This window comes from Sordaria macrospora, chromosome 4 (assembly GCF_033870435.1).
Source record: "Sordaria macrospora chromosome 4, complete sequence".
Lineage (NCBI taxonomy): Eukaryota > Fungi > Ascomycota > Sordariomycetes > Sordariales > Sordariaceae > Sordaria > Sordaria macrospora.
The window spans coordinates 4,469,351-4,497,305 of NC_089374.1; the positions used below are offsets into that span (position 1 = coordinate 4,469,351).

Sequence of the window (27,955 nt, forward strand, 5' to 3'; positions counted from 1 at the left end):
CCGCACAACTGAAGAAAGAAGAGATTTTTAGTTGGGCTGTTCGCTTTGGGATGAGGCGGACTTTGGCAGATCTCTTTGGGACTTGGAGCCCTGGACCCTGAACTCTTGCCCGACTGTCTGTTCCGTCTTTGAAGCTGTTCAGTGATTTAGCAATTCCTTTTCTCATCATACGTCCATTGCAGAGTGGCAAGCTGCGGCCTGGATTGCTGAGACCCTCTTGATTGTTGTTGACCCGTTAATTCGACCTGCCACCAAAATCACACTCCTCTCCGGCGTCCGGGCTTGTTGTCGCCAACAAACGGACACCCCGCCCCCAACTCGCCATCCGATCAGTGTTGAACCAGAACACGGGATCAACAGGAGAAGTCGCGTGTATGTTGGCATGTTGATAGTGGTCTTTTAAGTGGTATTCGTGCTCGAGCCGTGGTGTCTATCTCTCTCTGGAAGTGCAGTGACAAGAGGAAGGGTTACATGGGAGATGCTGGTTTCTAGCGCAGTGGGGCCTGTTGTTAGCCTTTCCCCGGGCCGCCGCCTAGCTTCCTCCGTCTTGGACTTCTTTTTGGCCTGAGCAATCACCACATCACCGCAAATTCAAAATGCCTCGATGCTGCGTTGACGAGGCCGATTGATGAGGGCCCGTGATGGTGCGCAAACGTGTTTTGGATTTGCGGTCCGCCTGAGTCCGACAGATATTGCTGGTCAGTAGTCACGAACTGTACTCCCCCACGGCAATTAACCTTGTGTATCTTATTGCGTAGGGGCGCTTACAGAGAGTACAACAAAGAGGCCCGATTACTGCCCAGTTCCAGCCCATCAGGGCGACTATACAAATTGTATCAAAATTACTGGAACTACCCAGAACCCGTGGTGTGCGGAACGGGGCATCCCGGGGGGCTGACGGCCACCCGATTCGACGTCGTCACCGTGTCTCGCCGTGGCTTTCCTCTTCATGCCCAATTCCAGCCATTCATTTTCTGGCACTCACGGAAGGAGCAGAGGACAGTAAATACGGAAGAAAAATCAGTGACGCGGTTGCGCGGAAAGCTGACTTGAACCGAGACAGAAACAGAAACTGAAAAAGAAGGAAAAAAAAGACATCATCAGTTACATGGCACCATGCACTTTTCCGATTCGGGAGCGGAACGAAACGATGGCTAACCGGATTAGGCCGAGTTGTCGAATTCCGTTGCTTCCCTATCTGCAACGAGGAAAGCGTCGTAACTCGTAACAGAACAGAAGTGCAGTCAATGCGAAAACTGCAAGAGCGGGACATTGTGGAGGGACTGGAACACTGGATAGTAGGCGTGAGATTGGGAAGGAAGTCAAAGTATCATCTGGGCGAGAGCGCAAGAGGTTGGCGACAACGAAAGGTCACACACACACTCTCAGTCAGCTCGGCTGATCCCCCTCCTCTTCATGCTGTCAGTCTCCATCCCACTCTGGCCCGTCCTTTCTGTAACGCTTGGTGGTGCCCCTCCATTCATGCTCTCCTACCCTCCTCCTGCCCGCCTTCCGTGCTTCGGCCCAGGCTGACGATGATCCTCAGTCCCCCGTTCCTTCCAATACAGACTCGTACAAAGCATCGAGTGACCTCGATACCGACCACCGCTACTGTCTGCTACTGCCCACTACTGCAGACGCAACTGCAACTGCCTGCAACAGGTCCTGCAACTGCACGAGCACTGCACCTTCCCTCGTACCTTAGTGTACTTCAGGTTTAGACGCACACAAACTAGAAATCCAATCCGGTTCCTTCCTCGGGTCGAAAGAAGAACAAAAGATCTCCAGTCCGCTCACCGGGCATTGCCATCATCAGACGACAGGCTGACAGCCGCAGCGGGAAAAAAAAAAAAAAAAGACAACAGCAACCACCACGGCAAGAACAAGACTCATAAACAACCATACCACAGCCTCCCTCCCTTGGTCCAGGGCAGTACACTACTTACACTGCGCGCTGCAGTCCAACAGCCTAGAACCAGCGCCCTAACCACAGGCCGATCCAGGGACACGTATCGGGGCCCGCTTCGTCGTTTCCACTTCTCTTTTTTTGCTCCCTCTTGCGTGCAGCACAAGTCCCAAGATTGACAGGGAAACCACCGTCTGGCTCTCCTCACCGAATACCAAAACCCGCCTTGGCCGATTTTCAGGTCTCCATCCAGGTCCCCAGCGGCTAGACAGACTAGCTACCTAGACAGACCGAAAGAGGCGGCGAAACATACAACAAGCAATGCCCATTTGTGACTATACAAGTTCAGCTCAAGCCCGCCATCGCCGAGGTCCCTTCCCGTCCTGAATTCTTGTTACTCCTCTCAGTCAGTACTGTCTTCGTAATAATACCTAATCTCTACCTACCAACAACACACATTCGTTCTTTGACACAGTCACAAACAAACAAACAAACAAACCAACTCTTAATACCCAAACCAACCAAACACTCTTGATACACCCCCACTCACACACACACACTCACACATTATACCTACCAATACCCGGCCAGACCTGCCCAGTCATACATAACACACACTCTCGCTTTGAGCTCGAAACCTGACAACCGGAACATATTCATATACACCCGTCTGCACTCTGTTGCACATCCGAGCGAGTATCGGCCGTCATACAGAACATACCCGCAGGCAAACAAACACAAACACAACACCGAATCCTCTATCATCACAACATCACAACATCATAGACATAATGGGAGATCGATCTCCATACCCACAGCGACCTAGGCCAGGCGGAGGACCAGGGCATATGAGGGGCTTCTCTGTTTCGGATGACAGACTCAGCAATGTCAGCAGCAACACCGGAAGCACTACTAGTACCGCCAGCACCGCTACTCCTCCCAACAGAACCTCGAACTGGCCTCTCCAGCTCACAAACAGACGAGGACCTCCTCAAAACGGTCAACCAAAGTCTATCCTCCGAAGGGGTGGCCGGCCACCACCAACACAGGGTCGTGCTCGACGGAACTCGGACTCATCCTTGGCCTCGTCAAACATCCCCGAAGTAGGAAGCGGTTCTGAGACGGGCGGCTCTGATATCGGTAGCTCTGTTCTCTCTGGTGGCCCCATGATGATGAACGGCACGGTCATGATGGGCCAGCCCATGACCACGACTAGCCTACAACAGAAGCGCCTCTCCATGCCTTCCCGGATACCCTCTCCTTCTCCGTCGCGGATACCCTCTCCACGCATGCCATCACCCGCTTCCCGCATACCCTCGCCTAACCCTCATATGACTCTTCAAAGAGCCCCTCCAAGGGGCGCTCCAATGCCCACCCAAGTTCATCTGGCCCCTGGAATGCCTGGACGGCCTCCCCTCCCACACCACACAACCACTGGCTCAATTGGCCTCCCGCGCAGGGTGCTCAGAGCCAAGATTCCTGTAATCAACCTCCCCGAAGAACGTCGTGGAACCCTCAACTTGCGCCCCTCCCGCGTGCCAACCCCTCCTCAGGGCCCTCATGATGGTCCCTACGGCCCTCCTCCTCCTAGTGGTGTGCGCACTATTTCTGCGCCACGCTATGTTCTTGACAACAGCCCTCACGAGTACCACGATCAGGATACCGAAACCGAGTCTGTCTCGGAATCCTCGATGCACTCCAACAGCACCAGCACTCTGGCCACTACAGTCGACTCGAGGCTCTCCCTTTCGGACTGCGCCAGTGATGCGACACCAACAAGCATCTACAGATCCTCCTCAAAATCCAACAAGTCAACCCAATCTACCGTCCGGTTTACTCGGAGCACCACCGGTTCTGATTCTGATGATGACATCAGCGTTACTAGCTCAAACCTTCCATCCCGCAATCAACAGCTTCGCGTGCCGCAACGATCGCCCGGCCCCTCACCGCGGACCGCCCTGGTGGTGGCCCGGACAAACAGTGAGCCTTTGCCATCTGTCAAGATTAGGGTTCATCACCGAAGCTCTAGCCAGGAAGAGCTGAGGCAACAGCAGTCTCTGGAGACGAACCTTCGTCGCAGGATCGCCAACCTTGAAATTGAGGCCAGGGAGCTGCGTACCGGCCAAAGCGAGCTGATCAGCAAGGAGCGCGAGCAAAAGGAGTTTGAGCAGCAGCTTCTTGACAAGATCGATGCCCTCGAGACTGAAGCGAGAGGTCTGCGTGATAACCAAGACAAGCTTTTGGATGAGAAGTATGCCAAGGCTTGGTACCAGAAGAACAAGGAGGAGAACCTTCTGGGCAAGTTGAACCAGCTGGAGGAGGAGAACAAGAAGCTGCGCACTAGTCATCACAACCTGAAGTCACAGCTGACTGACAAGGAGGCCGATGCGATTGATATGCGTGACAATGTGCGCAAACTCAGGGAGCAGCTCGAGGAGACTACCGCCCAGGTGGCAGAACTTCATCAGAACCAGGCAGAGCTTCATCAGAACCAGGCTGCCTTGGAAGATGATATCGAGGCACTAGAAAATGAAAGGGACGACGCTTACGAAGAGGTGGAGGCAGAAAGACACAACATCGGCGAACTCCAATACAACCTCGAAATGCAAGGTCGCAGGATAGCCGAGCTGGAGCAACATCTGAACGCCACGCGTGGTGAATTGAACGCTACGCGTGCGCAAAAGGCTGAGATACAAGCTGACCTGCAAGACAAGCTCGACAACGAAAGCAGAACCGCCGCCGAGTACAAGACTACCTGTGCAGCAACCAGCGCAATGCTCAGCGAAGTCCAGAAAGAAAAGGATGATCTCGAGGAGACTGCCAAAATTCTCAAGGCTACCGTCACCCGTCTCGAGGAAGATGTCAAGTCCCTGCAAGGAGATCGGTCCGAACATGAGGCTCGTCTCATGCAGCAAATCTCGACCATGAGGATCACGAACAACGCACTCGAAGAGCAGCGTGACCTGAGAGACAAGGAGATCGAAAACTTGAACACCAGCCTTAACGAGTTCAAGATCACCAAGGAAGTACTTCTTAAGGAGGTCTCCGACCTCAAGGACGCGAACCACCTCGCCGACGAGGACAAGCAAAAGCTCGCCCTGGCGGCAGAGAAGGCAGAGATGGAGCTTAGACTGCGAATTGGCGACCTGGAGAAGGAGAAGGCGGAACTGGAGGAGGCCAAGGCCGCAGTGGAAGCAGCTCGGGCTGACCTGGAGAGCAAGCTCACCACAGCCGAGGCTAGGTCCACCGCTCTCACCACGCGTATTGATGAGCTCGAGATCTCTAGTGCCGGCCTGAGTAACAAGGTCGGCACGTTGGAGGGTGAGATTGCCGTGCTCAGAGCTGAAGGTGTCAACCTCCGCATGCAGATCGACGGTCTCGAATCCGACAAGGCCGGGCTGAGAAAGCAAATCGACGACTTGGAGGCCGATAGGATGAATGGACAGGCACTTCTTAGCACCCTCAACACCGATCTGGCGGGAGCACAGACTGCCAACGTGTCGATTGCCACTCAAAAGCTCAACGCCGAGCAAGAGTTAGCGAGAATGCGCGAGTCTCTTGAGGCAGCGAAGGGCAACATGATGACGCTTTCTGGTCTCAACGCCGCTCTCCAGGCCGAGGCGGACAAGGTTCCGGGTCTGCAAACTGCCAAGGCTGAGCTTGAGTACCAAGTTGCTAACCTCAGCGTCACCAAGGTCGAGCTGGAGTCAAAGGTCACTGAGCTGGAGGCTAAGGTTGCCGAGTTTGAAGTTCGTGTCGCGACGCTTCAAAGCGATGCGGACAAGGTTCCCGCTCTATCTGGCGAGAGGGACGCAGTCCGTGAAGTGGTTTCTGAACTTCAAGACAAGGTGTCCAGGCTGGAAGCGAAGCTTAACAAGGCACAGGCCGATGCCGACCAACTCCCTGCCATCATGACAAACAGAGAGGAGCTTGTGAAGCGGGTGAGGGAGCTTCAGGACAAGGTCATCCGACTCCAAGATGAACTCAACTCGGATCCCGACGTGACCACCGCCGAGCTTAGGGCCGAGTTGGATGCTAAGCATCATGAGATCGAGCGTCGTATGGATGAGGCCGCTCATCTGAGAGACCAGAACAACCGTCTCTCCGCCCAGTTGGGCGTAGCTCGCGGCCAGCTCGAGGGTCTTCAGACGTCACTGGTTGTTGCTCACCACCATCGCAAGTCCAGCCGCGAGAGCAGGTCTCGGGCGTCGTCGCGGGATAGGTACGAGGAAAAGTCGAGCAGCAGCAGGAGCAGGAGGAAGAAGGACAAGGATATGGTCGTCGTGCGGAACTCCAACGACAGAAGCGCCGTGTCAGTTTTACTTCATTATGCCGCCGGTATCTAAAGGGACCTTGAGCTGACAACAGCCAGGGAATACAGAGACAGGAAGAAGCAAAAGGAGAAGAGGAAATCACTCTGGCTTTGAGTGTTGGATATTTTGCGCCCCCGCCACCGGCCACCGGTATTTTCGTCTTTTCTTTTCCCCTACCACATTATCTCCGACCGTCATCTACAAAGTGTGTCCTTGGATACATACTCATTTCCGCAATTTGTCAAATCAACATTCCATGTTCATTTGTTTTCATGTACAATCACTTCAACCTTCCTTTTGTATGAGCTGTCCTTGTATCATATGAGAGAGCTTCAGGGGAGGTCATCACGTTGGATCAAAAAAAGGAAAGAAGGACAAGGCAACGTCATTTTTGGCATACACATACATGGCATAGCATGGCATCATGTATCGCGAAGCGCAGCATCATGTACTTGGTCTGCTTTGGATAGAAAGGAAGAAGAGTCAGCGGCAAGCGCAGAGGATGTTTTTATCATGTTTTTTATGACGGTTAACGAAGGGAATTATGGCCGGAGCAACTTGTTTGGGTTGCTGTTCTGAAACGCGTTGGTCATGTGTACAAGACGAGATGATTGTAGGATACCCAAGATACTGAAGCTAATGGAGGAGGATGTAATGGGGACATTGGATAATAATACCAGACTTTGGACTTGGACATGTTCTGTCGTGAGATGATTGTGAACAATGAGTTGTTATGAACAGTGTGTGGCTATAAGCACAATCGGCTACAACGAATATCTCGATGTAGGTGGCCTATCCTTTGTCTGTCCACCCGCTTCCGGGAATATCTTCAATGGCATCCGATCTTGCTCCTTTGGGGCTGACTGCCCAAAGCTGCCATTGACCTTGCACTACATGCTTTGTCCTTGGACTGGTAGTGGCCTTTATGGGGGTCTTGGATCTGGTCTCGCTGTTCAAGCCACATGTTGATTCGAGAGAAAGAACCACATTGCTCTATGTGGACATCATAAAATTATTGACAATATATTAACGCCAGCCTACCGATAGTCATTCCATCCAGAGTTGACCCCGGCTGGCCGCAAGAACACACTGATATACTTGCCCGGTGTAAAAGATCCATTGTCGTTGCTTTTTAGTTAACCCAGAAACAAGAACCACCACGTAACATCACCAAATTCTCATCGATCAAATCACAAGACACCCAACTGATTGTACCCGTACCAAAACACCATAACCAAACAAAAATGGGCTTCCGCGACGTCCAACGCGAACAAACCGATTACTTCGCCTACCACCGCGCCGGCCGCGCCTCCTCCTGGTCCAAGCACAGACGCCGAGACGCCATTCACAACCTTGGGTTCCCCCGTCGTCACCCAGCGCGCTGGCCCGGTTTCGGGCCGCCGCCACCCCATCCCGGCCGCAGCACGTTTAGGGAACCGGCCCCCTACGCAAAGAGTCAGGAGGATGGAAGACAGGAGAGTCCGAATTCTGGGGTGCAGAGGCGCGCGAAACGGTTGGAGAGATTACTGGCGCACGAGGGCATGAGGTTTGAGAAGGTGCTGGGTTGGGGAGGGTTTGGGATGGCTTGTTTGTTTAGTATGACTGGGGCTGGCAGAGGTGGACAGGGGGAGGGGGGATAAGGTTGTTGTGAAGATTGAGCTTGAGGCGAGGGGGACGTTGGAGATGGAGAGGAGGAATTATGAGGTATGTTTTATTTCTTTCTCTTCTTTGATTATGGGAGGGGGAACTGGGAGAGAGAGAGGAAGGTAAGGTGGGGAGGAATATGGGGAGAAACTTAATTGGCGAAGGGAAGGGACTGGAGTTTGAAGCTTGAGTTGAGGGAAACCGGATTTGAGAAGAGCAATTGGAAGGGTTCCTTAAGAGAGAATTCTGAGGAGAACCCACCCCGAAAGTTAAAGAAAATTCGAAGAGAGGATGAAGAGAGGACGAAGAAAGAGTAAAAGGAGGGTGAAGAGGGGGCGAAGGAATTTAAGAGAACTTCAGACAAGTGGTTTGAAGATTTTGAAGGGACTCTAAAGCGAGGATCAATACCACTCGAGCCAGAACCGGGTCAAAAATCCTTAACCAGAACCGATGTTAACTCACTCTCTCTAGTTGATGCGCAACGCCCACCACGTCCTTCACATGTACAACCTCGCAGCCGAAGAAGCCATCGAAGAGAGCGACCTCGTAGCCGGCGGACTCTTCCTCGAGTTCATGGAGCGCGGTACCCTAGAGAAATGGATCGTCAAGATGGCCAAAGAACGAAAAAAGTTCAGCGACGGGGCGCTATGGAACATCTTCGACTGTCTCGCTCGTGGCCTGGTTGCTTTGGCTTATCCCGAAAAGGATTGGAGGGTGGAAGAGTCGGCCATGATGTTCAAAGATGACCCGGTGGATCCTATGGTGCATTTTGATATTGATCCTACTAATAGTGAGTTTTTGACACATATTGCAAAGCAAAGGGGAATAGTTGCTGACAAGAGAGAAAACAGTACTGGTGGGAGGCTTTGGAATGTTTGGCCTAAGACACCATTCCAATGTGCCGATACACAAGGTATGTTCACTGACTGGTTCATTCATACAGGATGGAATTCAAAGACGCGTGAAGGTCATGATTGATTAACTGACAATGGCTACAATAACAACAGATTGGCGACTTGGGTTTGGGAGAAATCTACAACTCCCGCGAACGACGTGATACAAAGAAAGTGTGGTATGCCAGACAGTCCGGCAAGGCTTATCTGTACACTCCTGAACAGTTCACCGAAGAATGGGACTGGTTCGCCGGCGCGCCGGCTGCTGATGGGGCACGGACAGCAGGTAACTATCGAGAAGCCATGAACCTCTGGCAGATGGGCTGGGTAAGTAACCCTTTTCACTCGACACTCGGCACTTGTCGCTCAGAAGCTAACTCGGACCGTTCTTAGATCATGTATGCCTTGATCACCCTGTGTTGGCCCAACGAGAAAAAGGAACCGTTTGTATGGGCTAACGAGCTGTTGGACCGACAGGTGAGAGATGCCACGTATGGCGGCGATTTGTTGTACTCGGGACGGTACGATGACACGGATCGAGACTTGAGAAAACTGGTTGCGCAGTGCTTGTATCACTGTCCCATGTCGCGGCCCTCGCTCAAGGAGCTCGAGATTGCTATCAAGCTCAAGCTGAGGTCCACCAACTTGGACAAGACCGAGGAGGAATCGAGAGCGTGGGCTAGGCGGTTTTACGGAGAGCCAGAAAGGCGACCACGGCCGGCAGCGGCCCCGGCTCCTGCCCGTGAGCGTTGGAATATGGGTGCTCAACCCCCGATCCGGTTTGGCGGGGCAGCGAGGGCTCGGTTCGGCAAGGCGTTTTCGAACGAAAGTGTCTTGGACTTGCAGCGGCTACAAAAACGGAGGGCAGATGAGGACCACCGGCCGGTGATTCGACGACAGCCACAGCCTCGCAGGTTCTGGAGGGACTAATCTTGTGTGTCTGGGAGGAGTGCTTCTGTTCAGGTGTGGTTAGCCATAGTCATTGGAGTATTAGAACATGTTGGTTCAAGCTAGCCATTGAAGCAACTGCAGAAGGTATCAAAGTCAACACATGGGTCCCGAGTCCCTGGTTCTGTCAGGCCCAGGGCTATGATGTGAAACGCGGCAGTGCTAAGTCGACGACGGGGATGAGGGTTCTTCCGCAACAAGCCATCAGCCGACGAAGCTAAGCGAGCCATAAGGCGACGGTCGATCATGCTACAGTACCGTGACGACGACAGGCCGAAGGAACCGGAAGCGCCGGGGGGAAGGCGGCGGCGGCGAGGGTACGGACGGGCGATCTCGGAGGGTTGTCCGTTCCATGGACTTCGATAGTGGTTGTCGTCGGCCGTCAAGGTGCCCAAAAAATCAGCCACTAGCAGGGCCTCGGCGATCCTTCCATTTGTTTCGTTCCTCGGTGACTTTTTCCCTCGGATTTTGGGTTTCTTGACGCTATGATTTTTGCCGTGTTCACTTTTCCATTGGACCCTGAGTCTTGGCTTACAACTCGATTGAGGTCGAGGGATCGTCCGGGGTTCTTTGTTCTTTTTTGCGTCAGGGTTTCGGAAGAGTTATGAGGGCATTCTGAGCACTGCTTCAGTGCTAGCGCACCTCGGCCGCCGGGCGTAGTTGAACGCGAACTTTATATCATGAATCGTCAATAACGGCGTTGATAATGTGTGAAAGCGCGTAAAAAGTGTCTGCAGTTCCCTTTCGAGTCGCGCGCGTTGCATTCGCTTCGGGACTCGGGATTGGATGCTTGTGAGGAAATCTCAAAGTGAAGAAAAAAGACGAGAAGCGACAAGCGAGAAGGTGCCCAGCGAGACAAGACTGGCACAAAACCCTTGTATTTTGGTACCCAATGGCTCAATTGGTCAAATGGGTCAGCAGCTAGCGGTGCCTGCCCTGATTGACGGACAACGGCCCCGCCATCATGACGTAGGGAAAGGGAAGCTGTGGAGGTGCTCCATGTGCCTTAGAGAGAACCCATGGGTCCTGCGCTGCTTTGGCGCTGGTTTGTTAGTGTAGCGACGGGAATTATGCGTTTTAAGATTTTGCATAATTTGACAGAGGAAAGAAAAGTCATGCGGCACAATAGTTTTGATAGAGAATTGATGGCGGTGTGAAGTTGCCGTTATTTCCGTAGGTACATATGTGCAGAGTCATGTATGTCCCTGACAGCGCATGTTGAGGCAAAAAAGACACAGGGTAAAAGTGCCAGGACAGCCGTTCATGCATCGCATTGAAGGGGGTCCCGGAATACTGGAAGTACCTAGAGGTAGATACTTGAGATATCCTCAACCTCGAACGATTATTACCCATTGACGATTAATTTATATCCCAAACATGTCGTCGGAATTACCCACGTTTCCAGATCTGTCATTGAGAGGCCTCTCAACCTAATACAATGATCATCGCCATCAGATCTCGACAGATCCCACAGATCCCAAAGAGTGCGGTGCCGTGTTGTGATGTGCTGTCGCTTAAGGTACCGCGGCCGCAGAAGCACCAACGGGAGGGAGGAGGGAAATACGCACGTGTGTGTAGACCGTAGAGGAGGGGAGAATCAAGACCTGTTACGGTTGGATTTAAGTTGGCCGTTGGTGGTGCCGTTGTTGTCTTGGCAGCTTGGTGACATCCTGATTCTTTTGGCTGTTGAACCTCAAAACGACACGATAACCTGTTTCCCCTTTGTTCGATCTAATGTGTGCTTCTTCCGGTCCTGGACGGACTTACTCGTCGTGTTTGGAGTGTGTGACATGTGTATGTGATGTATGTATATGCGTATACATGTGTGAGCGGGTATACGCAAGCGGCCACATTGGCATCGGTTGGCTCGTCTCGTTCGTAACAGTTGCGTGCACTAAAAACGTGGTGTTTTGTGTTGGACAGACCTGGCTGAGAATGTCGACGTTTTTTCTACACCATCATATTAATGTCCAATTCCATCATGATCCTCTTCAACTTGCCCATCCGGACCCTTCGGAAGTCTCTGTCAGAAAATGGTAAGCGATAATGGACTGCGATCGATGAGTGTCATGCTGGGTAAAAAACGACAAGAAGACGACCCCAAACCAAGAAAGTGGAAATCACAAAGTTTGGGCGGACCTGTGTGACCCACCGAGTGCGACCCTATCGGTGCCAAGAATGCCCAGTTCCTCCACCTTTTCTGCTAGCGGCAGTGGGGGGAAAAGGGCAGCGCCGGCAGGGAAGGCAGGGATGCGGCGTCGCGAATACATCATACTTGCAGTGTGGAGATCATGGCGTCCCCTTGGCCGTCTTCACATCTTTGCAAGACAACCTTGATCTCTCTCCGAACCAGACCGTCTCCAGACCCTCTTTCAGGCCCAATCGCCCACCGTGATGGTCCAATGGAGATCCAGAACCAATCTAGGAGCGATGATGAGTGCTGTTCTGGGCGGGAAAATCAGGGTGCATCTTCCCACTCGCCTTGCCTCCCCGAGGGCGGGAGAATGTTGGGTCTTATTATTGACTGTTGAAGATTTTTTTGTTTGTTTTTCACAACTTTAGCAATATCAATACTACATATCACGGCCCTCTTGAGTCCCCCTTTCACCGTCCCGTCGGCTTCTTGTTTCAAGTTCCTGGCTCCAACTCCTTCTACGACGCATCGAGTCGAGTTCCAGTCCCCTACCTACCCACGCCTTCCCTGCGCCCTGGTCCGTCATAATCTTTGACCCAACGACGACACGACAACACAAGTCTAACCTCAGCAGCAGAAACCGAGGATATACATTCATACATATCTTACACTGCAGAGGGTTACCCAAGTACCGCGCGCGCAACATCCCGTCATCCCGGCACACCTCATAGCGTGACCATCCGACCTTAACCCAACAACTCCCGGGCGTGAGACACTTCTGCCGGATTCGCCAGTCAGCATCACAGACGATTGAGTGATTGATTGATAGATACCCGTCTTATTTTATCCACCTCGATTGACGAACACACGACGCGCCCTCGACTATTACCACCCAATCCTGAGCCATCAACACCCATTATCATCATCTCGGTTTACGGCGGGACACATTCACACGCACACAAAGACCAACAGCGGCGCATACTACGCCCAGTGCTCCCTTCGGCCGTTCCGGCACCGCGGCTTCTTTCTTGCGTCAAGCGGTTTGATATCATAGTTGGCCAACACTTGCTAAGCCGCCCAACAAGCAACGACTTGACGAGAGACAAAGACCCAGGACCAACGCAACGTTAAACTCTGGGGCCTTGTCGTTTTATTATTGCACATCTTGCAAAACACACATCGACAACAGCAGCAACAACAGCAACACCACGGAGCGAGCGTTGTGCAGGTCGGGATCGCGATTCCCGCAAATTACTGTGCTACCCAAACAGCTCACCACTACCCGATATCGCGGACGGTTGATTGCGCCCAGCAGCCATAGAAGCGCAGAGATAGCCGGCGTGCTAATGAGGAGAGAGGTACAGGTATGTGTTGTGGTTTCGTTTTTATATTATACTCTACTATAACACATACACGCGCCCATGGCAACCTGCATCCCCCAGTGTTTTGGTTTTAGTCTGCTGCCTCTTTTTATTATTCTACGCAATTTTCCCCAGCATCAGAGTTTTGCGCATTCCTCTCTCCGCACTTGGAGAAAGTGAGAGGACTGAAATGGGGAAGGAGACACAAGAGTCTCTCTTGCTTTGCTTCGCTCCGACTTGCTTGTTCGTTGCTGGTTAACCCGTGTTGCCTCTTGCTCTTGCCGTTTCTGTTTGTTGCACCTTCCCTCCCCTACTGCATACCCATGTTTCCCAGCTGCGCTCCTTCCATCTCATGTCCCCAAGTTTGGGGCCACTTGAAAGAGAGTCTAGATTCAGACAGAGACTTGAGACCTCATCCACACGCATCCACATCCACTCATCTGACATGGAAGTGCACGGTGACCCAAACGGGAGATCCGGACACCCCTTTGGTCAACGCTGGATGAGGCTTACGTGTTGTGTGGGAGTTTCAACGTCGAGTCCGACTTCTCCATGACTTCCATCATCCCAACCTCATCTGCCCCCTCCATCCCTCCCTTCACCAGCTCCCCACATGTTGATGACATGGGCCATTACGGTACCTCATCCGATCTTCAAGAACTGGCCATTCGCTGGCGGCATCTCCATCTCATTCATGCCTATGCACAGGTGCAGCTGTGAGCCTGGCGGCCATCATTTTGAAGTGGATTGGTTTACACAATGTATCGCTCAGCCAGCCCTACCTTGTCACTCCTAACTGAAGTCAAGCTGAGGTGAGCGTGCGTTGTGCATGGCGAACGCAGCGCCAGTGCGCTGAATGGCTCAAATTGACGTGGATGAGGGCTGTGTGTGAGATTGTTTAAATCCCCCAGGTTACCACTGTTGTCAGTGTTCATGTCATAGTTCCATCGTCACGGTCTCCCCGTGAATGGTGGTTGTGATGTGTTCACGGTCCAGTGTGTGTGTGTGCACCGTTGGGTCATGATTGATCATGGTTCAGTGTTGGATAGTGTGAGAATGACTGAGCTGTGTATCCGTATCGTCACAAACGCTATGTGTCTGCTTGGTGAGAGAGAGGGAAGGAGAGGGAGGGGTCCTTCCTCCCAGAACGGGTCGCTCCTTCTTCATCAACTTGCTCGATACGGATCATGCCTGTCCAACCTGTCCAACATGGCACCACATCTAGACCGCACTCACTTCACACGTCCCCATTCACCCCCAACACCTCTCAGTACTCAAGTTCCCCTTCCCTTGATCACCACCAATACACACACTCTTGACGGATCACCTTGAAAGAGAGATCAGGTCCCCAGTCCTCGTCCCCATCCCAGGTCCTGCCCTCTTCTAGATCTTATCACTCCACATGGGTTTCATGGAGGACGCTGGCTTAGACTCCGAGTCCCGTCTCTTTCGTCCCATCCTTCCCACCTTCCGGTACTACACTACCAACGGTTGCTACTGCTACCTCTAATACTGCCACTTTCACCACCGTGACCACCATTCACCACCACCTCACTTCCCGGACCGGCATTGCTGGTTCTGGTACCGCACCCAGGGTCACCAACGGCCACCACAACCGCATTGAATCCCGTTGCCGGCCAAACCCTCCCCCTCCACTTCCACTTTCACTCCTCTTCCTCCTAAATACGCCCGTCAAGTCCACAAACTCACCCTTCCCCCGGGCGTCACAATCTCCTCCCGTTCCTTCGGCTCCTCTGCTGCCGTGCTATACATTGCACATCTTTTTCTCCCACTCTTTGAAATCACCTTCGTTTTCTGCCGTCCTCTGCACCCTCCTCTCATGTCACCCTCCTGCTGCTACCTTTCTCTACATCCGCTTCGTGGCGGACCCCTCCAACCTTGTTGTTGTTGTTGTTGTTGTTGTTGCTGGTAGCATAACAGCTACATCTCCGTCCCCATCTGTCGTCACCGTCCAGACCAAACCTAGCCGGGATCAGTCTCTAATCTAGTCAACCATGTTTCCAACAGGCCCCCAACAACGTATTCGACAGCGACGACAACCGTACTCGTCATCCGCTCGTGGCTCCATCTACTACACCCCCACCACAGGTCGCAACAGGCGCAGCGTTCCAGCTTCTCCAGCTTCTCCAGGAACCCCTTCATTTCCCAGTCCCTTGATAGGACCTCGTCAACGCCGACCACACTCGATACACATTATAGCGTATCCTGCCGGTTTCATTCCGCACGAGCTACGACCCGACCCGCTTGCCGAAAAGGACCGGAAGCGCAAGGAGCAGAAGGACAGGAAGGCTAGGAAAAAGGCGGAGAAGAAGCACAACAAGCGTCGAAAACTTGAGGAGAAGGCTCGAGAAAGAAGATCCGAGCAGCTTTCACCCGTTCGCTTACTACCCCCGGCCGGGGAAGCGGTCCACAAAGTCATAGACAAGGTCTTGTCTGTTTTCTCTATCAAAGCAAAGAACCCCCCGAAATCAGCTACGCTGGCGTCCCAGGCTACCGACACCGCCGCCAGGACGAGGAGATCGAGGCCGTCGAGTTTCATCGGCCACTTTCGCAGATCCAAGTACGAGACAACAGTACGTCCGGAACCGACATCTGACCAGTCCACCATGACTGCTGTCGCCTCTATACCCGCATCACCCGTGGTGCTCCCCAACAACCGGAGCAGCATGGTGTCTGCTTGCACTTGCAAGTCGGCAGTTTCATCAGTTACTGAACTTCAGAAGCCCGTTGCGTCCGGAAGCGGTGTGACATGTTCGATAGTGTTGGCGGAACCTAATGTCTTCTTGACTGGGTTCGACCACAATGACCGTGCCCGCGAGGAAAACCACGGCGCATCTGCTTTGCTCCGCGGAAAGCTCCAGCTAAACGTGTCAAAGAACGTTAAGCTCAAGTCTGTGACATTGAAGCTCATCGGCAAGGCGAGGACAGAATGGCCAGAAGGCATTCCACCCAACAAGACGGAAACATACGAGGAGCAAGTTCTGCGAACGCAGTCCTTGGTCTTTTTCCAGGCAATCCACGGCGGACAGTGGGAGACGGAATATGGAAACCAGTGCACTTACTCACTCAAGGGAAGTGGGTGTAGCCACAATCCTCGGAGTTCTCTGTCATCCAACTTCTCCAATGGTTCCTTCTCCCACCTCACTGGAAAGAGCCGCCACTCAACCAGCCTGACTGCCAAGGAGCTCAAGAGGCTCTCGCTTCAGTCCGTCAACTCTCGGAGCTTTGGTAAAGGCGAGTCTCCCTTCGCAAGCCAAATCCATGCAAAGGGGTACAAGGTGTTCCAGGCTGGTACATACGAGTACACGTTTGAGCTGCCCATCGACCATCACCAGTTGGAGACCACCAAGCTACAATACGGATCCGTCAAGTGGGAGTTGGAAGCAACGGTAGAACGTGCGGGCGCCTTTAAGCCCAATCTTCACGGCACCAAGGAGGTGTCCATCGTTCGGTTGCCAGATTCCATGTCGCTCGAAATGTCAGAACCCATCTCCATCAGTAGGCAGTGGGAAGATCAGCTGCACTACGATATTATGATTTCTGGCAAGAGCTTTCCCATTGGCGCCAAGATCCCTATTGCCTTCAAGCTCACTCCGCTGGCCAAGGTTCAAGTACACAAGCTTAAGGTATTTGTGACGGAGAGCATTGAGTACTGGACCAACGACAGACACGTAACCCGCAAGGATGCTGGAAGAAAGATCCTGTTGCTCGAAAAGACAGCCGGGAAACCCCTCGATAAGCAGTTCGAGACCAGCGACTTCCGTATTTTGAGCGGTGGTGAACTAAGCCCCGAGGTACGTGAAGAGGCCAGGCGGTCCGCGGCAGCGCGAAGGATGATGCAAGCAGCCAGGACGAATGCGCCACCGCCGCCTCTGCCGAACCCGACGGAAAACCTGTTGGGTGATCTGGATCTCGGCTTGGAAACGTTCTGGGGCAGTACCGAGCTTGAGATGAATGTGCAAATCCCGACATGCGCAATGATGAGCCGGGATAAGAATCTCCGGCTTCACCCAGACTGCAGTTGGAAGAATGTCAATGTCTTTCACTGGATTAAGGTATGTGCAATCTTTCCTGTCAAGCCCGTGGAATCTCAGTTCACTAACACTTCACCGCCAGATTGTCATGAGGATATCTCGACTGGATCCTGAAGACCCCTTGGGCAAGCGTAGACGCCATTTCGAAATTAGCATCGACAGCCCGTTTACTGTACTGAACTGCCGTGCGACGCAGGCGAATACCGCGCTTCCTCAATACGGTCAAGATGGCCCCATGCCTTTCGAGCGTCAACAGACATCCTGCGGTTGTCCTGATGCCGATGTTCTGGATAGGAGCGCATCGAGCTCGTTTGGGCAGTTGCAACTCGTGGAGCAGGATGGCCTGAGCCCCAGCGGCAGCCGATTGGGCCTCAACAGGCTCAGCGCATCGGTTTTGCCCTCTATCCCTCAAGCCGCACACGTCCATGATTCACATGCACCTGGTGGCTTGCCTGTTAACCGTGCCCGGGGTCACACTCTCCCTAGCCCTCTTGAGGCTCAACGGCCCATTCATCTTATCCGCTGCCCATCATACAACCCACCGGCATTTGATGCTGATGAGCCCCCGCCACCGCTCCAAGCCGATTTGATTACGCCACCGCCTCACTACGACGCCATCATTGGTACGCCCAGTGTTGACGGTCTAGCAGACTATTTTGCCAGGCTCGCGGACTATGAGGATACCGAGCGACCACAGATGGGTGACCGAAGCGGTAGCCAGGAGAGTGTTGCTACACTAAGAGGCATCCCTAGGCCCACCAGCAGAGACGAAGGCTTCTTCGCTTCCAACGAAGTCGTAACTGGCTCTGATTTGCCAGTTAACAAGGACTACGACGACGACTCGTCAAGCAGCGCGGACGAAGAAGAAGGACCCGCAAGGCCGCATCGTGGTGGCCGAGTCAATGTTGCCAATCCAAGGACACCAGGTGGCAGGCTCATTCCGAGTAGGAGTTTGGAGATTGAGCGCCCTGTGATGCGACTCGACATGGGCTCTTTGACCACGAGGAGAAGATGATTATGATCATGACTTTCAACGACTCGATATATGTGCACAGTCAACGAAGTTGGTGTGCAAACAAGGCGTTTGAGCATTTTGCATTTACTGGGCTGGTCCATTGATAGACGGTGTTTTCCCAACCCATTGAAGCATTTCTGTCTGGGAACATGTATAGAGACCAGGAATGGGGAGAGGGGAGAAGCTGGAGTTCTTTTTTCGGCATGGCAGGGAATAGGAGGGTAGTTTTTGCAATGATGGCATGAGAACACATAAAAAGACAAGGGCAGAGGGCGGCTACGGCGGCTTGATTATGTTCATTTACGAATGGCGTTTGGGAGAGGGAACTAGTGGATTGATTGACTTGCACAAGGGCAAAAGGGGATAAACTTGATACCATTAACATGATGATGTTTTCATTTGCCTGTTCTTTCAGACTTCATAAACAGTTGCTAGACTGTGTGGGCTTTGCATAGCATGGAACTGGATGCGAAGGACGGACGAGATATGTGATTGATATTTGTATTGCGAGAGCTGACTCAGGAGGAGCAGAGCAGAGAGTATCATCATTGTAACTCGTTCGTTGGTTGTTATCACCTAATAGGAAAAAAAGGAGAGTGTAAAGGAAGAGTAGTTTTATATACCCTTAAATGACTTGTCTTCATCATCTCATGGTCAGTTCCGAGACGATGTGAATACCCACAATATGTGAAGGTGGAATCGTGGAGAGTCTGGAGTCCTGGAGACGTGGGAGAATGGAGTTGAAGACTGGGTTGTTGAAGATCTCGGAAGATCACAAGCCACCGTTGAAGCGTGGTTGTGGAAAGTGAAGACGGAGAAGCGGAGGCTTGGCGGGGCCACCAACTTTCAAAGAACATGGAAGCCCACTGAGCCAAGTGATGGTTGCCGCTTTGCCAGCTGAATGATTCTCTTGGCATCCAAAATGACACCCAGATGGCACCTGGTCACTCCCTGTCGTTCTCCCTTTTTGCCTGGGTCGCCCTTTTTTGGACTGCCAGCGCCCTGGGCCTGGATTCAGTCAGCTGCAGTTCCCAGTCCCACACAGCGTCCACACTGGCCTTCAGTTCATCTTTCAGCTCCCGCTTCTCACGGTCGCAACCAACAAACACGAGGGACACGGCGGAGAAGCCTGTTCTTTTGCGCATCATTTCTCAGGTGGCTGGTGTCGTCCAACTTTCTCTCGTCGTTCATCGTCGTCGAGTCAACCATCGAAACACACTCATTGAAACATCTCCATCAACAACACACACTTTCGTTTTCTCAAGCCAATATTCTATCGCATATCGAATTACACAGCGCAGCGCTGTCCGACTTTCGCTCAGCGGCAACATCTCCCATCAAAGTTCCAGACTCGGACGATCTATACGGGCAATTTACAGTAGCACGGACTCCACTACGCGCCCGTCTCACTCGAACCCAAGCAGACGAGAATACGAAAGAGAGACACAACCTCCTCCCTAATCTTACGCACATTCGATTTTCATTTTTCGCGACGACAGACCGAATTGTCGAACCTGTGGAGGTCGTGGACTGACGCCGACTATTCCTCCTGTCCTGTCTGTTTCTCTCTCGGCCCCGCCCCGTGCGTCGACCTTTTTGCTCTCTTCTCGCTTTCTCCGGACTCCGACGACACAAACGAAACCCTTCCTCGCCGAACGACCCTTGAACCCGGCCCTCGACGGCCTCACATATTCCAACCATGGGCGCATTCGGGGACTTCGCCGACATATGTCGCATAGCGCCTATCCCTCTTTGTGCGTCAGTTGGCCCGATAACATCGATCGCCAGCGGCGTCGGCATTGAGCCGGATTGCTATGCGCGCAACATTGAGGTGGCCAACACCATCATTTTCCAGGGCGCGGCGAGCGTGATGCATATTGTTGCGCTGGTCATGACGGTGGTTATGCTGTTGCATGTGAGGGGGAAGTTTACTGCTGTTGGTAGGTTATCTTTACCTCTTTGCCCGGATGGAAGTTGGAGTGAAATGGGTTGTTAACGAAACGATGCGTTCCAGGCCGCAAGGAAATCACCACCTTCTTCTACCTATACATGATCCTCACCTTCCTGTCCCTGTGCATCGATGCCGGCGTCATCCCCCCACACTCCGGTTCCTACCCTTACTTTGTCGCCGTGCAAGCTGGTCTCTCCTCCGCCTTGGTCACCTGCCTAGTCATCAACGGCTTCGTCGGCTTCCAGCTCTACGAGGACGGCACTCCTCTGTCGTTGTGGATGCTCCGCCTCAGCTCCTTCATCGCATTCGTCATCTCCTTCCTCGTCAGCCTGGCCACGTTCAAGTCCTGGGTTGGCTTAGGCCCCACTAACACTGTCGGCATCTTCATCGTGCTCTACCTGCTCAATGCCATCCAGCTTGCAATCTATGTCCTGATGCAGATCATCCTCGTCACCCGCACCCTCCAGGACCGCTGGCCGCTGGGCGACATCGCCTTCGGCGTCTTCTTCTTCATCGCCGGCCAGGTCCTCCTCTACGCCTTCAGCTCGCGCATCTGCGAAGGCATCTCGCACTACCTCGACGGCCTCTTCTTCGCCACGACGTGCAACCTGCTGGCGGTGATGATGGTGTACAAGTACTGGGACTCGATCACCAAGGAGGACTTGGAGTTCTCGGTGGGCATCAGGATGAACAACTGGGAGGTCAAGGAGCTGTTGCCACAGGGCCCGGAGGAGGACAGGAGGGCGACGGTCTATGCGGATCCGATTTACGAGGGACATCATTACCCTCCTGGACCGGGAACGGGCAGTGGTGCGAGTGCGAGCGGGTATGAGGGTGGACATCACAGGCGGGAGAGCCATGGGTATACGCCTAGTCCCAACAGGCAGTCTTTGAGGTATTAGAATGCCTGAGAAGACGGTCTGGGATGTGTTGTGATAAGGAATGAAGCGTAGAGAAGGAGATGGATGCATGGACAGAGAGGGTTTGATAGATTATGGTTGTGGTTGTGATGTGTTTCAGCGGTTGATTGATACCATGTACTCACGGCACTCACTCGTCATGTTACTTGTTTTTTGGTTGGTTAAGAGGCGGGCGCAAAAAATGCACAAAGGCACGCAAGGCTATGTTATGGTTTTTGGTAACGGACTTTTTTTTGAGCAAAGCAAAGCAAAGCATCCCCAACAGACAGACGGTGTGCTTGTTGGTAGTTCATCATTCTTTCTTTTTGGTGTATTGGCGTTATGGCAATGGGGCATGTGGTCGTCCGACGATAACAGACCTCATAAAAGCTCTTTATCTCTTTTTGGTAATATTTTTTTGTTTTATTAAGGATCACATCGATAGCATTATACCACTTTACATTTCTGTATTCCACCGGTCTTCAGGTGCTTGATAGCATGAGCATGAGTGATGGCCTTGTCCTTGATCTCGGAATGATATGGTGCTCAAATCCAATGCTACCAGATAGGAACGTAGATAAAAGGAGATAATAGATAGCCGAGGTATCTCCCGAAAGATTGACTGACAATGCCTGTGCTCTCGCGAAATATCCGGATGGACGGCACGGGGTAGGCTCGTATATACAGACAGCAAGTAATCATGGTCAACATCTAAGGTTGTATAGCTAAGGTCGCTTGACAAGATTGCCACTGTTCGTGGGTTAGGGACTTGGGGGAGGGGTTGGAAATTCGGGTGGTGCGTGGTGGTGATGAATGGATGCTGCAAGCCAAGCTGACTGTTAGATGCAGCCACTATAAGCCCACGAACATCGCCACCTGTAGAGCGATTAGTTAAATGACTATAATAACTGTGCCGTGCAGCTTGCTCAGACTCCCAGTCGGAATTGCGCGCCAGAGGCTCCATGTCTTGGCGTCACCTTTCACTCAGATCCACAGTTTCTATAGCGAGGCTGCTCACCAAACTGGTAACGTACCATCCGCAGGTATAATTATACCATTGAGCATTGAGAGGCAACCTGAGTGAATCCTGAGCCGATGGCACCCATTCAACTCCCGTGTGCCATGGGTTAGTATAACTAGGTATTTCAGCCCCTTTTCCGTCCACTTGTCAGATTGGCAACTCGATTAATCAGACCATCGCGCAACAATGTGAAATGTGAACAAAGAACAGTTTGACACCGGCAGGTTCCAATGTTAAGATACCGATGAAGTAGCCCGTGTGTATCTCTGTGGGAAATACTGCACAGTGTCTGGTAAACAGAGGGGATACCGCGCCCACTATATCTCCGACCTGACATGGACGAGGTCTCCTCTCACCACACGAATTTCCTTTCTGAAGCCTGTGAAGATATAAAGCAAGGAAAAAGAAACTCCGTCGTCAGCCTGGTGATGGACGTCACGCTGGGGAGACTTTTGTGTTATTTGAATGCAGTCATATCATGGTTCCTTTTTTCGGGATGGCAGCAGGACGGGGAAGCCTGGTAATCTGGAGAGGAGGAGGCAATAGTAATTTGCACATTTACGATATTTACGACATTTCACCACTTATAATACGACGGGGCCCGGTCGCTCCTTATTTCCCGGGTCCGCGATTCCTGCTTGCTTGCTCGCCGCATTCGCGATTGCACGACCGACCGCACGACTACGGTACCTGAGGTATGTACAAGTGGAAGTCAGGTCGTTCGGACGGAGTTTCCTAGTTCGCCGAGGTTCGGTTTTTTTTTATCTGGCCTGTTACCTTGTTAGTAGAATTAGCGATGGAATTAGTACCCGAGCATCACAGCATGTCGGTTCGGAATACAACAAAACTGGACGACGCTAGGTTCCGCTCGATTGTCAATAACGTCACGAAAATCATTTTAGTTTTAGTTCACGCTTCGCTCTTTTTCCGGTGGGACCCTTGTCCTTACCACTTCAGTTCCTTACCAGATGATATTTCAATGATGAATGGGTCTCTCTTTCCTTTTCTCTGTCTGTATAGGACATTTGGTTCGGTTGGCCGTTCGTTGGTGGTTCCTTCCCTCGGCGGCCCCATCAGCTCGTGCTGCTGCGTTTTCTTTTCTGCGCTTTTCGGGTCCGACGATGCGATGCAATCAATTGGGGCTTCCGGAGTAATTATTCCATTCCCTCGCGCTCTTTGTCACATTTGTCACTTCAGTCTTCCTGCCTAGACCTGGGTAAAAGGCAATCCGAGCTTTTTGCACACTCGGCACTTAACTCACTGCAGAGTACTCGTCATGGCCACACACCTTGGGACTATCTCTCCTTTCATAAAGATGCTGACAGTGTCGCGCGCACTATTACACTACAAGCAATGATAATAAGACGGATGAAGCGATGACGGATGAGATGAGTCGCATTGATATTGTGAGAATCCCTCCCTCGTTATTCAGTGCAACCGTGACCCATTTTGGGAAATCTGTCAGGTTCCCAACTAGTCTCCCTTAGGTTGGCATCACCCCCTATACGGACGAGGGAGCGAAAGGCATGTGCAACCAAAACAAGGACCGGTTGCGCCCAAATTAAAATATCATTCGGTAATTTTCCCCAAATCCTCGACTCCATTTTACAGCTACCACCTGCCACCTATAGACGCCATGACAGCTCACAAGTACCGCCACCACCGTATACATATGCGGCGGGTACTTGGGATCACTGACTATAGGACTTTCCAGGGATACAACTTCTACACTGGGATACCTGGAATAGCAACACACAAGAGATAGCAAAAACTAATCCACTCTTTTTTTGCCAGTCCACATGCCCATCCCATCCCCATTCCCTTTCGTCCACACCCCACGTCCGGGCCCACGTCCAGCACATGTAATAGGGCCTAATGGCAATACTAATTATCGTATGTCCATGCACGCACATGGCAGCTGCCTTGTCTCATCAGTCAGTCAGTCAGTCGCAGTCCTATAGAGGGGAGGAGCTCATGAGGAGAGGAGCAGCTGGTTTCGTAATGATAGGAAAACATTGCGCAGCCTAACCGTGTGGGAAGCAAGAAAAAAATCAAAAAATCATCAAGGTACTTTTGACTTGTACCTTTCATTCACCATTTTTTGCCTTGCGCGTGTCATATCTCATCTTTTTCTTCTAGTCTTTCTTGCACCGCCTTCCGGTCTCCGATACTTCTTGTTTTCCCTTGCCCTATCTTTTTCTCCAACTAGGTAGTGAGGTATCACCGCAACATCTCATCACTTACCATTTGGGTTTTACTCGCCTCGTATCCAATCTCCCATTCCACTTCCGCTTGTGTGCACACACAATACTTAGTAGGTCCTATCTACATCATCTATACTGGCCCCGTCTGATCTGATCTCACCGTTTCCCCCGAGAAGTAATAAAACCCCCCCATCCGGGACGTAATTGCCCGCACCACTCGCACGTCCCCTCCCTCTTTTTCTCCTTTTCCTGCATCTCCCATTCAAAGTGCATGAGGAGGACGCAACTACTATACTATATACCACGCAACATTTCCAACCTCACTCACTGCGGTGCCATCACATGCACCACCATTTAGGTAACCATTCACTTCATCTGAGTCTGGCCCAACCTCAGTTTTTCTCCTAAACTTGCCACGTTCACACATTTTCCTCCACTTTCGTTTGCCTAATCCTGTTTCCTGTTCCCAACTTCATTTTTATTAACTCATTCCTTTCAGTCCTCGCCAGTTTCGGTTCCAAGACACCGGCCAAGTAGGAGATCAAGCGTTCATTGCCTAGTAGAGTACAATACTAGGTCCGACCTTACCTCCTTATTTTATTATCGACTGTGTACCACACCCGTCCCACGCGGTAAGGGAGGCCATATGTCACCATTAGCCCTTCCCGCTCGAACCGGCACCATGATATCCGGCAACTCCATCACCAATGGCACCGGCGCCAGCACAACAACGCAAAGCACCACCAATGGCGCTGCTGCCCGCGCTTCACAAGAAGACACACCCATGAACCTCAACGCCACAGCCTGGGACCAAATCATGGCCAAGTACTGGACCTCCACCAACGCCCACCGCGAACGCGAAGATACCGAGCTGCGCGAGGCCTTTGACCGAGAGAATTCCGAACTAGCTGACCGCCAGTTACGGCTCAGCCAGGAGCGGGTCAAGCTGCTGGAACAGCTCCAGGCCGTTGATCAGCAATGGAAGGAGATCGAGGCGCAAAGGAAGGCCAAGGAGGAGGATATGAAGAGGAGGCTTGAGGCGATCAGGGAGGAGAGGGAAAAAGATGATGAGTTGAAGAGGAGGTACTTTGAGGAGAGCAGGAGGAATGCGGCATCGGGGGAGCAAACGCAGGACCCGGCAACTTTGGCAATGTTGGCAAAGAAGGCCCAGGGCGTGGTTGCTATGGTCGGGGGCGAAATTCGAAATGGGAATGGCTCACCTTCGGGATTGTCGTCGCAGCGGGAGACGTCGCTGAGAGAGGAACAGCCACGACATGCGTTGCCTAGCCGGCCTAGGGAAAGTGGTAGGACGCCGAGCGAGGAGCAGGACCTTCAACAGCAACTACGCAATGAACAACAGCAGCAGAAGGAGAGGGCCGAAAACGGGCTGGATGGAAGGGCCGTGGACCTCGACAAACTCCCCAAGGTTTACAATGGCGCGGGAGTGTGTGTCGGCCATGTGCGGCCCATCAACCTGAGGAACCATTTGACCATGCATATCCAGCAACAGCCGATCAAGCGCCACGTTCAGATCCGCCAGGGACGAAACTTTACCACCGAGACGTTGGAAACCATCTACGAGCCGAGCGACAAGAAGGGCGCCAAGTGGTTGAGCTGTTGGATCCAAGCTACGGGCGACGTTCAGGAAACCCCCTGCGCGTCGTGCCAAACTCGCCAAGGTGTTTTCCCGCAGTGTATCATCCTGGATGCTGAGGGGTTCCCTAGGTGCGGCAACTGCGAGTGGAATCGTCAGGGATGCAGTGGTGCCTCTAAGCATGCAGATCATGAGATGGCTGAAGTCAATCAACAGGCCACGAACGGGGAGGTGGCTCGGGCCCAGGAAGCTCCCGTTGTTACCAGTGGCTTCAAGGCTGTGAACGGCGCATCGGCGAGTCAGAAGACAGTCAAGGTGGCCAGCACCGTACCCAACGGAGACGAGCAGCCAGCACGATCCAAACTGCCCTCGGGGCGCAAGTCACTTCCGAGCACGCGCAAGTCTAGTGTACAGCCCGACTCGATTGCTCCTACACCCCTCGAAGGCAGCCCGGCACCCGACAGCGATCACAATGAGGACCTCCCGCCCATCAACCAAGCAGTGCTCGCTCTCCGCGATGACGGAACCGTTTTTACGGATCCTCCTTGCATGCGCGGTGTTCCCCTCGCCAGGATCGGCCCCGACCATCCTTACTGGGATCCCGAATGGGTCGCGCTCGAAGAGCCGGTCCAAGCCCAACTGACGAAGTGGTCAGAAAAGTTTGAGAAGCTGAAAAGCGAGGGCGGCGCGGCGTCGACAAAATATCTGGCTGGCCGTCAACAGAATCGTGGCAAGCTGGTTTTGGAATTTCTGGCGAATGGGGAGTTCCACCCCTATCAACTCATGGCAAAGCACCTCATCAACAAAACATACACGGGCTATGATAACTTGTATCGTATGGTACAGGTGCTACATGAACTTGCTAGGTTTAAACAGCTGGACGTTACGCCTTCGCAATGGCTTAGGCACAGACTGCACGAAATGCACGAGGAGCAGGGTGATAAGTTCAACCTTGGCAAGGCGGTGGAAAACCTCTACTCGGATCCCAAACTTCGACAACTCCGCAGCGAGAGCGGATTTGGAAATATTGGCCGGCCGAGGGGTTACAAGCCTTCCGTGGCCGATAAGGGAGAGGACGGATCAGCTCCCAAGAAGACAACCAAGAAGAGAAAGGCTGCTGCTCCTGCGGCAGATGACCCTGCCAACCAGTCTCTCATGGAAGAGCAACTCCGCGTCACAGAACCCCCTCAAGCCGACGGAGCTACTGCCCCATCAAAACCCCCATCCCCCCATTCCTCGCCTCCGTCTGCCCCAGAAGACATCGGTCACGCCCACGCGCATCCCCATCCTCCCGTCGCCAAACACCACCAACCTTCCCCTTCCGTGACCCTCAAGATGCTCGCTCCAGAGGAAGATCTCTACTACGAAGGCTACACCTCGGACGACTCCTTCTCAGGCGACAAGATCCAAGAAGTCGACTGGCGCTTGCTACAGGTCCGTCACCGGGAAATGACCACCAACACAGGCATAACGCAATACTGGCACTGGCTGGGCACGGGCGAGGACCTGACAGGTCGCGGAGAGGAGAACTGCTTCGAACATCAGGTGCTCAAAGACGTCAAGGGCCGTCGTGTGACTTGGGGCGTGTACAAGGAGCCGATCGATTTCCATTTGAGACTGGAGGAGATCGAGGAGGTGGTGTATGCGCCTGAGGGAAGCGGGTGTTTGAAGATTTTGATTAGCGTCAAGAAGGAGGCTGGGTATGAGGATGAGTCGAGAGGGGATGTCTTGGCCTGGTTTAAGAGGGAGAGGACCAAGAGGCGGTTTTTGACCTTTTTGAGGAAGAAGGGGAAGAGGGTTGTCCGGAGTACTGCGTATGTATTATTTTCTGTTCCGGATGAGAGAGTGGTTGATGTGGTGAGAGTTGTTACTGACTTGCTGAAAAACAGGGCGTACGTCGAACAAGCCTGGGACGATATGGACTCTGTCGTCTTGCCGCATGAGGATGAATAGGCTTTTAATTCCCCTGGCGAACAAAAGCGCGACCATCTCGAGAACCGCAATACGGAGCTAGGGG

The 27,955-nt window shown here is 52.6% G+C and overlaps 5 protein-coding genes across 5 annotated transcripts; all 5 read left to right on the forward strand.

The window, feature by feature from the left end:
* Nucleotides 1-1,879: 1,879 nt before the first annotated feature.
* SMAC4_02083 (uncharacterized protein) lies at nucleotides 1,880-6,908 on the forward strand. The gene is made up of 2 exons (XM_024655618.2): nucleotides 1,880-6,218; nucleotides 6,288-6,908. Exons 1-2 carry the CDS (start codon nucleotides 2,698-2,700, stop codon nucleotides 6,331-6,333), a joined length of 3,567 nt encoding a protein of 1,188 aa, XP_024511493.1. The 5' UTR covers nucleotides 1,880-2,697; the 3' UTR covers nucleotides 6,334-6,908.
* Nucleotides 6,909-7,463: 555 nt separating this feature from the next.
* Nucleotides 7,464-9,686, forward strand: SMAC4_02082 (uncharacterized protein; the record flags this gene model as incomplete). The annotated part of the gene is made up of 5 exons (XM_003350321.2): nucleotides 7,464-7,923; nucleotides 8,335-8,653; nucleotides 8,715-8,776; nucleotides 8,871-9,083; nucleotides 9,150-9,686. The coding sequence occupies exons 1-5, from the start codon at nucleotides 7,903-7,905 to the stop codon at nucleotides 9,684-9,686; spliced, it is 1,152 nt and encodes a 383-aa protein (XP_003350369.2). The 5' UTR covers nucleotides 7,464-7,902.
* Nucleotides 9,687-15,214: 5,528 nt separating this feature from the next.
* SMAC4_02081 (uncharacterized protein) lies at nucleotides 15,215-19,275 on the forward strand (the record flags this gene model as incomplete). Its single annotated transcript, XM_003350320.2, has 2 exons — nucleotides 15,215-17,275; nucleotides 17,337-19,275. 2 exons carry the CDS (start codon nucleotides 15,215-15,217, stop codon nucleotides 18,267-18,269), a joined length of 2,994 nt encoding a protein of 997 aa, XP_003350368.1. The 3' UTR covers nucleotides 18,270-19,275.
* A 38-nt stretch (nucleotides 19,276-19,313) lies between these two features.
* SMAC4_02080 (uncharacterized protein) lies at nucleotides 19,314-22,231 on the forward strand. The gene is made up of 2 exons (XM_003350319.2): nucleotides 19,314-20,209; nucleotides 20,284-22,231. The coding sequence occupies exons 1-2, from the start codon at nucleotides 19,969-19,971 to the stop codon at nucleotides 21,120-21,122; spliced, it is 1,080 nt and encodes a 359-aa protein (XP_003350367.1). The 5' UTR covers nucleotides 19,314-19,968; the 3' UTR covers nucleotides 21,123-22,231.
* A 1,976-nt stretch (nucleotides 22,232-24,207) lies between these two features.
* SMAC4_02079 (uncharacterized protein) lies at nucleotides 24,208-27,891 on the forward strand (the record flags this gene model as incomplete). The annotated part of the gene is made up of 2 exons (XM_066089704.1): nucleotides 24,208-24,702; nucleotides 24,844-27,891. Exon 2 carries the CDS (start codon nucleotides 24,991-24,993, stop codon nucleotides 27,889-27,891), a length of 2,901 nt encoding a protein of 966 aa, XP_065946962.1. The 5' UTR covers nucleotides 24,208-24,702; nucleotides 24,844-24,990.
* Between the last annotated feature and the right edge of the window lie 64 nt (nucleotides 27,892-27,955).

Coding starts and splice junctions, on each gene's coding strand:
- SMAC4_02083 (XM_024655618.2), top strand. CDS start 2,698: ATGGGAGATCGATCTCCATACCCACAGCGACCTAGGCCAGGCGGAGGA. Junction 6,219..6,287: donor TCCAACGACAGAAGCGCCGT/GTCAGTTTTACT, acceptor CAGGGAATACAG/AGACAGGAAGAAGCAAAAGG.
- SMAC4_02080 (XM_003350319.2), top strand. CDS start 19,969: ATGGGCGCATTCGGGGACTTCGCCGACATATGTCGCATAGCGCCTATC. Junction 20,210..20,283: donor GGGGAAGTTTACTGCTGTTG/GTAGGTTATCTT, acceptor GATGCGTTCCAG/GCCGCAAGGAAATCACCACC.